At 36.2% G+C, this 15,107-nt stretch overlaps 2 protein-coding genes across 2 annotated transcripts in view; one reads left to right on the forward strand and one right to left on the reverse strand.

Annotated features, from left to right (window-relative positions):
- The window catches only part of TRPC5 (transient receptor potential cation channel subfamily C member 5), a 248,517-nt gene that overhangs the window by 100,143 nt on the left and 133,267 nt on the right, over positions 1-15,107 (forward strand). The window lies entirely within an intron of this gene.
- Positions 8,043-8,369, reverse strand: TRPC5OS (TRPC5 opposite strand). Its single transcript, XM_007535845.1, has one exon. It carries the CDS (start codon positions 8,367-8,369, stop codon positions 8,043-8,045), a length of 327 nt encoding a protein of 108 aa, XP_007535907.1.

Consider the following 15,107-nt stretch of genomic DNA (forward strand, 5'->3'; position numbering starts at 1 on the left):
AATAGGTACTGGCACTTTCATCAGTGAACTTTTACAAGCCTGTGGTAGACATTAAGCAAATACTTATAGTAGTGAATACATAGCTACAAAGTCACAAAATTTGCCTGAAGGACCACTTCCATGAAAACACATATAAAGGATCCATCTTTATATATTCAGCCATGGTGGAAAGTGGTCATGGAAGACTCACTGTCTCTGATTATTGACAGAGCTAAGCTTTTGGCAGCTCCTCAGCAAGAAGTTTGATGTATGTATTTGAAAGATGGTGTCATCTATTAGAGTTTCATAATTTACAGACAACATAATGTTTAATACACAACACTGGCAAAATAGCATCTTCTTCTAATTTTTATTTCTAAAAAGGAAACACTGGCAAAGACCATAGGATAAGAGAGGTACAACTCCACACAGTTCCCACCAGGAGAACTCCATATCCCATATCTTTCCCTGGTAGATTTCCTATTCTTTAGCACTCTGGGAATATGGACCCAGGGACATTGTGGGGTTCAGAAGGTAGAAGGTCTGTCTTCCATAATTGTTTCCCCTCTGAGCATGGGCATTGGCAGGTAGATCCATACTCCCAGCCTGTCTCTCTTTCCCGAATGGGGTAGGATTCTGGGGAAGCGGAGCTCCAGGACACATTGGTGGGATCCTCTGCCCAGGGAAGTCCGTTTGGCATCATGTTATCATCTGGAACCTGGTGGCTAAAAGAAGGGTTAACATAAAGCCAGAAAAACTGTTGACTAATCATGAACCTAAAGGCTAGAATAGTGCAGATGAAGATTTGGGGGTCTCCATTTTGTAGACAGATAGTAGGCCTATTTTAGTTATATTCCAAAGGACCCATAACTATATTAGTTGTTTATTTGTTTTTTCTGAGCTTGACATCTGATATGCAGGTGGATTGAAGTTATTGTCTGGGGAGATGATGTCCTGGTTGGAAAAAGTGCTGGAACGCAAGATCAGGGAAAAGAGTAGTTCCCAAATATGGAAAGGAATATAAATATTGTTGATTGTAGACCCCATCGATTTGATGTGATCTGGGGCCCATAATCAACTTAGGAGCCTATGTGACCTCTGCATCCCTGTAGATCTGAGCTCACATTCTGTGGTCATGAGTAGGAACATTTCAAACTGCCCCAATTTCAGAACCCATCTTCCTCAAGTGGAAGATAGATTATGTTGTCCAGCATCCCTTCAGAGGATGAAACATTCTCTACCTTTTTTGATCCATGTTGAGGGCAAGATCCTATGGGAACCTGCAAAGGGGTCTATTGTGTTGTTCCTGATATAGATGACTGGTAACAATAGAGAGAGGGATTTATTAGAGGTCTAAGCCCATCATGTCTGTTTGGGAATCTCTGGACTCTCCAAATAGGGCCCCAGCTGATGGGGTGGCCTGATAGTGACTAAAGAGTCATCATTAAAAGTATGCCAAACTCTTGCCTTTATTCAGCTTTTGCAGCCCTCACTTTGTAAGGTTAACTTTGGAGTGACTGAGGGAAGTGTAATAGGAAGTAAGTGAGGAGGGTATCTATGTCTAAGTAGACACTATTTCATTAGGAACTTTATGGTGTTTTTTTAGGTCTTTATACTTGCTTGCAAAGCAGCATCTTTTAACTACTCAAATCCTAGTAGTATTCATTCATCATTGTGGAGATAATTAATACAAGCTCTAGAGTTTAATAGATTAAACTATCTTAGAGCACATCAAATTACAACTCTGGGTGTGCAACAAATGAATCAAGGATAGTGAGTGAGTCAACTTCTATAATTACACTAAAATTATATTTTCTTTTTAGATTATTTACTTATTTATGCATTAAAGAGAGATACAGAAAGAAAGATACAGGGAGACAGACAGAGAGACCAGAACACTGCTCAATTCTGGTTTATAGTGGTGCTGAAGTTATAATAGTGGTGCTGAAGTTATAATTTGTTCTAGCATATAATACATTATACTTGATAACCAATTTGCACAGTACTGTCTTTATGTAGGGTACAATAGAATGAGCAAACTAAAAAAAAACAAAAACAAAAAAAGAATGAGCAAACTAGTATTTTCTTCAGATAAAATCATAATGAAACTAACTTTATCCATCAATTATATCTATGGAAAAATACCAGCTTTTCTATGATAGATAAAAGTCTTCAAATTCCTGGGAGGCATATAGTCTGTGTATGCTTACACATCAAATATATTAATATCATAAATGAGTCACACCTACAAGATCAGGTGGGCACATACTCAGTATGAAGGTTGCAATGGTAAGAGCTCCAAAATAAACTGGAGATTTTTCCTGGAGGCCAGGTTTTCCAGATGGCAACCAAGCCTGGAAGAAAGACAAATATGAATTAGTTTCCAAGACCAGAATCATTTAAAGAAAAAATATCCTCTATATAGGAACAGGGCAACAGAGAGTAAAAACAAAAATTGCCTTTTTCCCCGCACTTTACTCCAGTTGGGCCATAAGGTGTTATCTTAAAAGACATAGAGATACTATACTTAGTGAAATAAGTCAAACAAAGATCAGGAGGTGGCACACCTGGTTGAATGCACACATTACCATGTGCAAGGACCCAGGTTTAAGCCCCCAGTCCCCACTTGTAGGGAGGATGTTTCATGAGTGGTAAAGCAATGCTACAGGTGTCTTTCTCTATTTCTCCTTCCCCCTCTCAATTTATCTCAGTTATATCAAAAAATAAATATTAAAAAATAGTCAGAGAAAGATGAGCACAATATGGTTTCACTCATTTGATATATAGAGAAAACCAATAAATAAATTAATTAAATCAAGCCAAAACTCAGGCTAGAACAAATTAGTGGTTACCAGAATGGAAAGGATGAGGGAAGGAAATCAAAGAAGTCAACCAGATGGTGAAGGACAGCATTGAACTTTTAAGTGATGAACTTATAAAGATGTTTATTTATAATGACACACCCCTAAAGCATATCACCAAGTATATTATTTTAATAAAATTATTTATACTTTTTTAACTTTAAATATTAAATATATAAGTGAAATATATTATATATATATATATATATATATATATATATAATCAAAAGTCTTTCATGTCTGAGGCTCTGAGGTTTCAAGTTCAATGCCTGGTACCATAAACCAGAATGAAGCAGTATCCTGGTTAAAATATATATATATATATATATCTTACCACCTTTTAGGCACCAAGTTGCAGATGCTATCATGATTCCATCTTGACTTATCTGGGCAGACAGCTTCACCAATGTGCCTCTGAAACCCACCTCTCCAGAGCCCTATACCACTAAGGAAAGATAGAAATAGGCTAGGGGTATGTAATGACCTGTCAATGCTCATATCCAGTGTAGAATTACAACTACAGAAGCCAGAACTCTCACCTTCTGTACCCCATAAAAATTTTGGTCCATCTTCACTCCATAAAGAATTTAAAAAGAAAAAAAGAATTTTGGTCCATACTCCCAGAGAGGGATAAAGAATAGGGAAGCTTCCAATAAAGAGGATGGGACACAGAAATCTGGTGGTAGGAACTGTATAGAAGTATGCCCCTAGGGGCCAGGTGGTGGCACACCAGCTTGAGCGCACATATTACAGTTCACAAGGGCCTGGGTTTGAGCCCCTGGTCCCCACTTGGAGGGGGAAAGTTTCACAAGTGGTGAAGCAGGACTGCAAGTATCCGTTTCTTTCCTTCTCTAACTCCCCCTTCCTTCTTAATTTCTGGCTGTCTCTATCCAATAAAGATAATAAAAAATAAGTACACCCCTGTTATCTTATAATCTTGTTAATCATGATTAAATCACTAATAAAAAGTCAAAACATCTGAAGATTATAACTATTAAGTGATTTCCTTAGTATCTATACTGTCCTCAGTATCTATACTATACAGCAGAACCAAAACTTTGTCCAGTTTCTAGTGCCATCCCTGGAAATATCCTGTTCAGTCTTTTAAAATATAATGCGGTTCCAAATAGAAAAAAAAAAAAAGTACAAATGGAAACTCTCTCCGCAGGTAGAGATATCATAGAAGAGCATCAAAGATCCCTTCATAAGGGAAAAACAGCTAGCAGTAAACCCATCCATATGTGAGTTTCAAATAAACAATATGTATCTTTGTCTTTTATTCCTTTAGCTAAAAAAGCTGAATTACACAGAAACACACCTAAAATATAATGATTTCCCTTCATAAAATTACTTTTTGTGAAGTGGAGTTTAGGGGGTTACCAACAGTAAGGATTTAGGAGATAGTGTTTTAATTAAAGACCAATGTTCAACCAAGTTTAAATAAAAGTATGGAGACTGATTTTCGTGGATAGTGCACTGCTTTACCATACTTTGCTCTGCTCTGCTCTGCATGTAACCCAGGTTTGATCCTGCCCCTACTGCACTGAAGGATATTTTGGTGATATAGTTTCTCTTTACCTATCATTCTCTATCTCTTTGTCTCTTAGCCTATTTCTTTTCTTGCACTCTCTTTCTCCACCATATTCTCTCCCTCTCTCTCCTTCTCTCTCCCTCTCCTTCTCTCTCTCTCTCTCTCCCGCTCCCTCTCTCTCTTCCTCTCAATCTCTATCTGAAAATGTTATTACCATGCTCAAAGACCCAGGTTCAAACACCTAGTCTCCACCGGCAGGGAGAAATCTTCAGAAGTAGTGAAGCAGGTCGTTTCTCCTTCTCTGTCTTCCCCTTTCCTCTCAGTTTCTCTCTATCCACTAAATGGATGAATGAATAAATAAATGAATGAATAAATATATAAAAATAAGGAATCTCTAATATCTTATAAGACAGGTATAAGGCTATTTGAACAATCTTTATTTCTCACATAGACTTCAGATATTGCCATATAAATATCTTTCAGATGTCCCTGAAAATAGGTTGTTCCACTGTTCTAAAGGCTTGGAAAACTGCATCACTTTATTAGCAGTATATCACCATTGAACATAAGCAGAAAAAAGTATTTCAACTCTCATTTTATAAACAAGAAAGGACAGTATTTCAGAAATTTGTTTAATGTCAAAGTCAGTAGAATTTCAGCTTCCTGATACAACTTGCTCTCTGATTGTACCCCACCTTCTGAAAAGTGGTGATCTTTTATGCTAGCCAAATTCACCATCAGGTAAATTAAGATGACCACACGTTCTTTGATTTGTAAATGAACATTTATTACATAATATCAGTTAAGATACATAACAATAAAATTGTATCAATAAATAGCAAACAAGAATTTTATTCAAATTTTAGTCACTATGCACAAGCATGCTATAACAACTTCTTACACATTTTAGCTAAAACACACAGGGATAAAGATTTATGCTTGCTAATTCACTGTCACCTACCAGCCATTATTGCTTGGCTTTCACAACTTTTAAGTTTGACTCAAAATGATAAACCCATCTCCTCTCATTCCTTGCCATACAATAACTGGTTTAGCTATTGGTCTCGTGAACACACACACACACACACACACACACACACACACAAGCGGGGAGGCGGGAAGTTTGATGAAAATCTAATCACTCTCTCCATTCTCCTATAGGAAAGATGCAGGACTCTAATCAAAGGTATCTAGTCAGTGGATTACCAAGTTAGTTTATTTCTCTGTATTTGGACTTTTTAAAGTACATGGCTTAGGTCATTTTCTATCAATATCACAGATTTAGGGATGCTAGCTTTTATATGACAAAAATCATGGTTATGTATCATAAACAGCTATATAGCTCTTAGTGGTTATTTTTCTTCTCCTGAAAATATTTTCCTACTGGTTTTTTTTTTACCTATATATTTTCTTCAACACTTGTTTTATTCACTATTAACTCTATCATTCGGTCTCATACAGCAAACATACTTAATACTTAACAGCCTATTGGTTGGAGCAAGAGTATATCTTAACAAGTTTTAAACACAGTTATTATAACTATACAAACAAAACAAACACTACAATATATTCTACCTAATCCTTAAGTGTCATTATAATAGCCTCCCCGAGTGACCTATACAAATAGTAGGCTAGTCAATTCCAAACTGTTAAGTTTGTGGCATCTTACTGCTTTAATACCTAAGGAAAATGCTGACCATTAAGTTTCATTGGCTGGTTCAGGCAGAAGACTGAAACCACAGATCGTACTGAACCTCATATTTTGTGTATGTGTATAGTTATACATGCATAACTATGACAGTTCAATTTGACAAAGTACTGTAAGACTAATAATAGTAACTAATGAATAGAATATTTATAATAATTTACTATAATTAAAGCTATATGAATCTGTCCTCACACATTCAATTGTTCTAAAATATATTATAGGTAATATGTTTGAGTCATGGCTGATCACAGGTAATGAAATCATGGTAAGTGAAATTGTCAATAAATAGGAGTTACTATAATGAATTAGTATAATCTGGTTTTGATCAATGTAGATTTACTTTTCTATGTCATTCCTTCACACTTTATATATACTACTTTCTCCAGTGTTACACTTTTAGATCTCTACCTACCTGGTAGCCATATCATAAGATGCCAAGGCCACTGTCTAGGAAAGAAGATAATAGTATATATGAGCTTGTCTAAGGGTAATCAGTCTTCCATATTTAAGTGGAGGTACTATATGATATGGAGCTAGTATGAGTTAATATCCTGCATATTTATTTATTCATTATTTGTCTTGATATGTCTCTTCCAATTATTCCATCCCCCCTTCTGATATCTATAGAATTGTCATAGCTAAATATTAATCTATACTTTAACTTTCTAATTGCTTCGATATCTCACTAGTTAAGATTTTCAAGGTTGCAGAAGGTTCACAATAAGTCTATTGGCTATCATTTATATATACTTTCTTCACTTTTATTATGGACTGTCATCTCTAAGGTTATGCCATAAGTATTTGATTTTTCCATCAGCAAATGATCCTTGTAGTGATTCTCATAATGTCATATAGTTTTCCACTTGTATTTGGAGAACAGTATTGTAGAGTAGTTGTGATATGGTTCATCATTTGAGTAAACAGTCCCATACTGACAATGCTTGGTGTCAGCTTTTTTTTAAAGGTTTCTCCCTGGCAAAAGCTTTCTGAAAACATTTCTGAGATTTTATAATCTGATAGAAACTGTCTCTTCAAGAATTACTGTCAGTCAATTACAAAATACTTTGGGAAATACAATCTGGCCTACAAGAATTATATTATCTTAAGTAAGTATGCACCAACATTGTTAACAGGAACTTACTCACTATACAGGATTCCCTCATTATACCAAAAATTTATATAACTTTTCATAAGGTGGAATGGAAGAAATCAAAGAAGCAATTACCATTTATATGGGAAAAATTAGTGTTCTCAGACCCAAAAAATAACCTACCAATAACACATAAGGCTTACAGTAACACTACCATTTGGTACAAGCAGGAATTATGTAATAAATACACAGTCTTTATAAAGAAAAATGGCAGTGCTACACTCACTGCTCAGGATGTGTGGTGCCTCTACAACAACAACTGCAAAGCAAATAAATGTTGAATGCTATTTTTACACTATGCCTTTTGTCACAAAAGCAAAAATCCATTTAATATTTCTTTGAATTGGCAAACTCAGATGTTAACGTAGATCTCTTATGAAAATGAAGCAACCAATATGACACACTATGGAAAGAAGGGGGCACTTGAAATGCCATCTTACAGAGATATTCCACTTTCAGTTTCCATTCTTTGTACAATGTCTAAATTGGGTCCCTTATATGTGATAAAGTTTATCAAGTCTTCACTCCATTAATAGATTAAGAGTTTCATGTCTCTACTATAGTATCATCCTGGTGTCAGGAATATTAAGTACAGGCAAATAAAGAACCACAAAACAAAAGTCAGAACTCCCTAAATAAAATATAGAAAAGTCATTCTGAAAGTTAATCAAATAGTACTACTTCTACAAGGTATTACTAGAATGAAATTTACAGAACAAGAAGAAAATTCATACTAGTAATTTTAGAAAAGCAAAATAGATTTGAAACAGAGAAATGATCAATTCTCACATTATAGTAGAAGCCAATTATGTCTTAACCACTTTTTAACTCACTGTTTATACCAGAGAATACTTCAGACAAATCTTCTATGTCTGACATAGCTTGACCTATATCAAAGATTAGCTCATCATCATCTCTTGGTGTAAGTATTGATTCTAGGTCTGAGAGATCAGCAAGGTCTGGTAGGGAATCTTCCTCAGGACATTCATCTTCTTCTATCTGCTCCTCTCTATCATTTTGTTCTACACAAGGGACTTGTTCTTGTGAAATTGCTTGTAAAAGCTCTTCAGCTATTCCTATTAATTGGGCTACACAATCTACAAGTCCACTAACTAGTACAGGGATTGACACAGACTCCATCCTTTAATGTACTCTTCAGTAAATAAAATATCAACAAAAAGCTGTAACAAATGAGTTCTTCGTAACGATGGATCCTGTGATGTTGGCAATGGTTCTGTTATTGACTCAGTAGAGAAATGAGGCTATATGGCAGTCAGGTACAAAATGAGGCCAGTGGTTCTACAGAACTTTTTGATAAAGTTGATGAATCTCTCACAAAATTTGTTTATGAAATTCTTGTTTATACATGTAGCAATGTTATTATGATGATCAGACTGTCACAGCAAAGAGAACACAGGAAAGCAGTTCTAATAATAGAAAAAAGAGAAATGAAAAATTAGTATTTTTCAACTTTTATCTACCGTACAGGTTTTATGATAATGTTGAAAGGGCATCCCTAGCTAGAAGTCCACCTTTATGACCTAATGAAGATTTAATGCACACATTCACTTTTCTTCACATAGTTTTCTTAGGATATCTGGGAACAAGTAAACATGGGTATTTTGCCTGTCTGTTTTTAAAAAACATTTCTGTTTAATAAATACATTCACTTTGTATTTCAATCAATTCTTAATTAGCACATCTGGCTCATTGCCACTTATGTTAAATGCAGCTAAATTATTTGTTAAATAGCAAATACCTGTATTCATTTTAGTAGTGGTACATTGTTTTCTAACAGATTCTAGTGCTGTCACTAATCACAATGAGATAGCAGTTATATTTCTTTTTCACATACTCTTTATTTCACCCTGATTTTAGAAAAAAAATATAATCCAGGCATATTAGAATCCTAGCTAGTTAAAAAGGTGTTGTGTGCCTTTACTTACATGATATATATCTAGCAGAGAGCTAATAATACAAATACATAAAAGCTCACAAATCTCAACAAAAAATTTCCATTAAAATGGGAAAAAGTAGAGCCAGGTACATAGCATAATGGTTATGCAAGAGACTCTCATGGCTGAAGCTCCAAAGTCCCAGGTTCAATCCCCACACCATCATAAACCAGAGCTAAGCAATGTTCTGGCTAAAGAAAAATTAACAAAAAAATCAGAAAATATAAACTATTTACCAAAGAAGAGACTCAAATGTGCAATGGGCATGTGAAAAAAATGGTCAACTTCACTGATTATCAGAGAAATGCACATCAAGATAATAATTAGATACTACCCTACACCTGTTAAAATGTCATCCATGTGGGCTAGGATGATAACATTATAGTTATGCAAAAAAGCCTTTTTATACCTGAGGCAATAAAAGTCCCAGGTTAAATCCTCTGTACCGCCATAAGCCAGTGCTAATCAGTGCACTGGTTAAACAAATAATACATCAAAAGGGAGAGAAACAACAAGTGTTGGCAAGCATGTGTTAAAAAAGGAACTCACTGTTGGTGGGAATGTAAATCAGTCCAGTTATTTTGAGAAAGTGTCTTAAGAGTCTTCAAAACATTAAAATGGACCTACCATATATATATATATATTGGCAATTTATTTCCTATGTATCTATCCAAAGAACATAAAAACACTTATACAAAGAGACCTGTATAGAGACTTCCAGGAGGAATGGCCATAGTATAACTGGGATGGAATCGCCTCTACTCCCAAAATAACAAATAAATAAAACAAGAGACTCAACTGAAGTCATAATATACATCTGAAAGTTCTGCAGCATCAGGAGGGTACTCGCATGCAGTTGGAGCAAAAAGGAGTATGGGTTGAAGAACAGCAAAGTCAAATCAGAGCTCTGGGCGGTGCCACTGCTGAGCTGCACCATTTTGGTGATTTCACTTTAAGTGCAGCAAACAAGTAACATTGTTCCTAGTACTGGAAGAAAAGATATAGGGGTTTAAAACCTCTCAATCATTAACTCAGGAGGGGTTTAGCCTTCTGAATTTAAAACAAGGGCACAAATAAAACAGGGCACTTGTGACCACAAGACAGCCCAAAGCAACCACCCCCCACCCTATTCCACACACCGCAGATCATACAAACAAGAGAAATCTAGAGATCATAACAGAGTTCACTGAAAATCTTCAAATCTTGCAAAAACTTCAGTCAGAACTCACTAAGCAGTTAGAAAGCATGAAAGAAAAATTTCAAACAATCCATGCCCCGGTATAAAGTTTAGGAAGTAGACTCACACATTCAGAAGAAATAGTCTCCAATCTAGAAAATATGATCATCCCACTCTTTCAATTCAAAGATGAGGAAGAGGAATGTTTCAGAAAGACTGAAGCAACTCTCTGTGAAATTGCAGACTCCATCAAAAGATCAAATATAAGAGTGATAGGTATATCTGAGGAGGTCAAGGCCAAAGGCCCAGAGTCCATTTTCAGAACAATTTTTGCTGATAACTTCCTGCATTTAGGAAACCCTCAGAATATTCTCATTCAAGAGGCAGAACAATCACCCAGATCTATAAATACAAAAAGACCAATGCCAAGGCACATTATTGTAAAACTATCAAAAGTCAGTGACAAGGAAAAAATGTTGCTGGCTGCTAGGGAAAGGAAAGAAGTTACATACAAAGGCAGAGCTACAAACCTTTCATCAGATTTCTCTTCACCAATTCTAGAGGCAAAGAGAGAGTGGAATGGCATATTCAAATATCTAAAGGGAGGGAATTCCAGCCACAAACACTGTATCCTGTAAAATTATCCTTCAAATATGAGGAAAAAATAAAGGTTTTCTCAAATATTCAAGAACTAAAGGAATTTGCCACAATCAACTCCACCTTACAAGAACTACTGAACAGACTCCCACAAGAAAGGAGGAAGCAACGGAATACAAGTTCCAACACCAAGTTGCAGATGTTACCATAACATCAACCTGACTCGCCTGGACAGACGACCTCACCAGTGTACCTCGGAGCCCACCTCTCCAGAGCCCTGCCCCACTAGGGAAAGAGAGGGTCAGGCTGGGAGTATGGATCAATGCCCATGTCCAGCAGAGAAGCAGTTACAGAAACCAGACCTCCAACCTTCTGCACCCCATAATGACCCTGGGTCCATGCTCCCAGAAAGATAAAGAATAGGAAAGCTTCCAGTGGAGGGGATGGGATATGGAACTCTGGTGGTGGGAAATGTGTGGAATTTCACCTCTCTTATTCTATGGTATTGTTGATATTTTCTATTTTTTATTTTGTAAATAAATTAAATTTAAATAACTAAAGAGAGAGAGAGAGAAAGAGAGAGAGAGACCTGTATAGGCATGTTTAAGTTTATTCCCATGCTTTTTACAATAACTGAAATTTGGGTGCTGCTAAATTCTTTCTGTATTTTTTAAAAAGATAGATAATTTCACTTGAGAGTTAGAGAGAAGAAAAGGAAGACGGATACAGAGAAAGAGGGAGGAAGAGGGGATACTCTACTATATGCAGTGCAAGGAATTGAACTGAGAGCCTAAGATCTGAAAATCCCAAGCTTTCCCACCTGCAGAGGAAAGTTTTTTCTCCCTCCCTCTTTTTCTCTGCCTCTCTATATACCATTTTCATCTCAATTTCTATGTCTCTATCAAATAAACAATAAACAAAAATAAAACTCTTTTTTTTGCGTCCAGGGTTATCGCTGGGGCTAAGTGCCTGCACTAAGAATCCACTGCTCCTGGAAGCTACTTTTTCCCTTTTGTTGCTCTTGTTGTTTATCATTGCTGTTATTATTATTGTTGTTGTTTCTGTCACTGTTGTTCAATAGGACAGAGAGAAATCAGACAAACATGTCATTAACTAATATAAGATATGCCAAATTAAAAAAACATATCTTCAAAAAACTCACACTGAGTTAAGCACACATAGTAGGAAGCGCAAGGATCCCAAGTTTAAGCCCCTGGTTCCCCACCTGTGGGGCAGGGGGTCGCTTCCAAGCTGTGAAGCAGGTCTGCTGGTGTCTGTATTTTTCTCCCCGTCTTCCCCTCAGTTCTCAATTTCTCTCTGTCCTATCCAATTTTAAAAAATGGAAAAAATGGCTCCCAGGAGCAATGAATTCATGGTGCCAGCACAGAGCCCCCATGATAACCTAGGAGGCAAAGAATGAGAAGAGAGAGACACAGAGAGAGAGAGACAGAGAGAGAGAGAGAGAAATTTAGGTCCTGAAAACCTGTTTTTCTCTTTCCAGTTGCAGTTAAGCTTTTCCCAGTGGAAAGTATCTGGAAGCAGTCATCCATTTCACTTCTTTAGAATATTGCCAAATCTATTATTGTTCCGTTTCCTGCAGTTCTGACCAGAGTGGTACCCATCAAGCCAGAGGCTTTATTTTCTACTAATTGTACTCCTTATACCTTTATTGGAGTCTACAAATTACCAGCCAGATGGTCTCTGGTTTTCACACGGAGTTTTCTGGTGTCCATAGTGGTATGATTTGATGCACTAAGTTATATGCTATCTCTACTTAGCATATGTCCTGTCAGAAATATACTTTTTTGTCCAGTATTCTTACAGGAGACACGGGGTTTTCTCTGATAAGGATGAAAACTAGAAATTATTATTTTGGCTAGGGGCTATACTCCATCTGAAATATGAAAGAATTGGGTAACAAAGGCATAGTTTATTTTATTAACTCACTGAACTCTGCTTTACTGGTTAAAGAAAAAGCACTCTGGGGGAAGGAAATTATTATACAAATTGGCATTAATGTAGAATAAGTTCATTGAAAGGCTAAATACAGAGAGAAAATCATATGTTAAATATTACTAGGGAGCACTGCTACATTTTTAATAGAATCAGTATAAAGTATGGGGACAATAACTAAGAGCACAAGAATGTGACAGGAATATACTCACATAAAACCTATTTAAATTCTAGCCTCCCCTTTATTTATTTATTTATTTATTTATTTATTTATTATTTTACCAGAGCATTGTTCAGCTCTGGTTTATGATGATGCAGGGGATAGAACCTGAGACTCTCAGGCAAGAGAGTCTCTCTGCATAACTATTATACTATCTATTACAACCCCCTTCATCTATTTTTACTTCAACCTTTTGATCTCCCCTAAAGAATTTTTCAATTGATTACATAGAAAACAAAAAGGTATAACATATCATAATTTGCTATCTTATAAACCAAATATAGTTAGCTATCATCATTATGACCTTTGATTCAATGTCTCTTTATTTGATCATTTTTTAAAAGTGCTTAGAACATTTTTTTTTATTTTTATGGGGGAAATTCCTGGCCTAGCCTTATCCTCATTAACCATTATATTAGTTATTATGCAATTACTCTTTTTATGCAATCTTGTAGCATAAGGAGGTAAGGGATATGCGTAGGGCAGAGAAGGTGATGAGAAACAGCTATGTACTACAGTTCTAAGAAAGCATAAGGCTATGTAGCCACATACATATAGACTAATATGTAAATGCCACAAGATTAAGAAATTTGCTCCTTTTTATAGCCCCAGGGGCATAGGAGAGAGGCAACCATATAGTAGGTAGCTTTTAAGTGTTGTTGAATACAGAAAGGAGAGGAAGGAGGAAGGGAGGAACAACTTTTAGCTTTAGCATTCAGTAAATATAGAGTTTCAACTATGCAAGAACAACAAGGGGTAGAAAGATAAGCCAATTCATTAAAAAACACAGTTAATGGGGGCCAGGTGGTAGTGCAGCAGGTTAAGCGCACATGGTACAAAGCACAAGGACCACCATAAGGATACTGGTTCAAGCTCCCGGCTTCCCACCTGCAGAGGGGTCGCTTCACAAGCGATGAAGCAGGTCTTCAGGTGTCTATCTTTCTTTCCCCCTCTGTCTTCCCCTCTTCTCTCAATTTCTCTGTCGTATCCAACAACAATGACAGCAGCAGCAACAACAACAATAATAATAACAACAACGATAAACAACAAAGGCAACAAAAGGGAAAAGGTGGCCTCCAGGAGCAGTGCATTCGTAGTGTAGGCACCGAGCCCCAGCAATAACACTGAAGGCAAAAAAAACATAAAAATAAAAATTTAAAAAAGTTAATAAAGTGAATAGACAATTCAGACAAAAGAAAATGTTCAAAACTAAATATCTGAAAAAGAACAAACTTGCTTCTAGAATATATAGAAAACGCATACAACCCAATATTAAACAGACTTGCAGCCTCGTTAAAATATTTCTACAACCTGATATTAAACAGAAATACAGCTTAGTGTAGAAGTGGGCAAAAGACTTAAATTGGTATTTCACAAAGGAAGAAAAGTGAGTAACTAATACGTAAATGAAAGCATATTCAGCATCTTTAGTCATTAGGTAAATAAAATTAACATCATAATAAGATACAAATAATATAATACACACTCACTAAACTGGTTAAAATTAAAGACTGACAACCCCAATATTGACAGGGATGCAGAACAATCAGAAGCCTCACATATTGCTGTTGGGAAAATAAAATGGTACAAATCCTTTGAAGACATTCAGCAGTTTCTTATAAAAATTCTGGGTTTGATGTATTACACCAAAGAAAAAGACTCTGGTAGGAGAGGGGCTTCAGGTCCTAGTGCATGATGGTGGAGGAGAGCCTAGGCTGGGGGTGAGAATGTTCTGCGGAAAACTGAGAAATTTTGTACATGTAACAACAATTGTATTTACTGTAAACCATTAATCCCAACAAATGTATTTACTGTAAACCATTAATCCCCCAATAAAGAAAATGAATCATGAGATCTAGGAGGTGACTACATAGGTGGACTGCATGATTGCAAGCATGAGAGACTCTGGGTTGTATCCCTGACATGCATATATAAAAGAATAACAATGGGGGCCTGGCAGTAGTACAGCAGGTTAA

The sequence above is a fragment of the Erinaceus europaeus genome, chromosome X (assembly GCF_950295315.1).
Source record: "Erinaceus europaeus chromosome X, mEriEur2.1, whole genome shotgun sequence".
Taxonomy (NCBI): domain Eukaryota; kingdom Metazoa; phylum Chordata; class Mammalia; order Eulipotyphla; family Erinaceidae; genus Erinaceus; species Erinaceus europaeus.

What these genes read in the sequence shown, in the direction of transcription:
- TRPC5OS (XM_007535845.1), bottom strand. Translation starts at nt 8,369, where the DNA reads ATGGAGTCTGTGTCAATCCCTGTACTAGTTAGTGGACTTGTAGATTGT.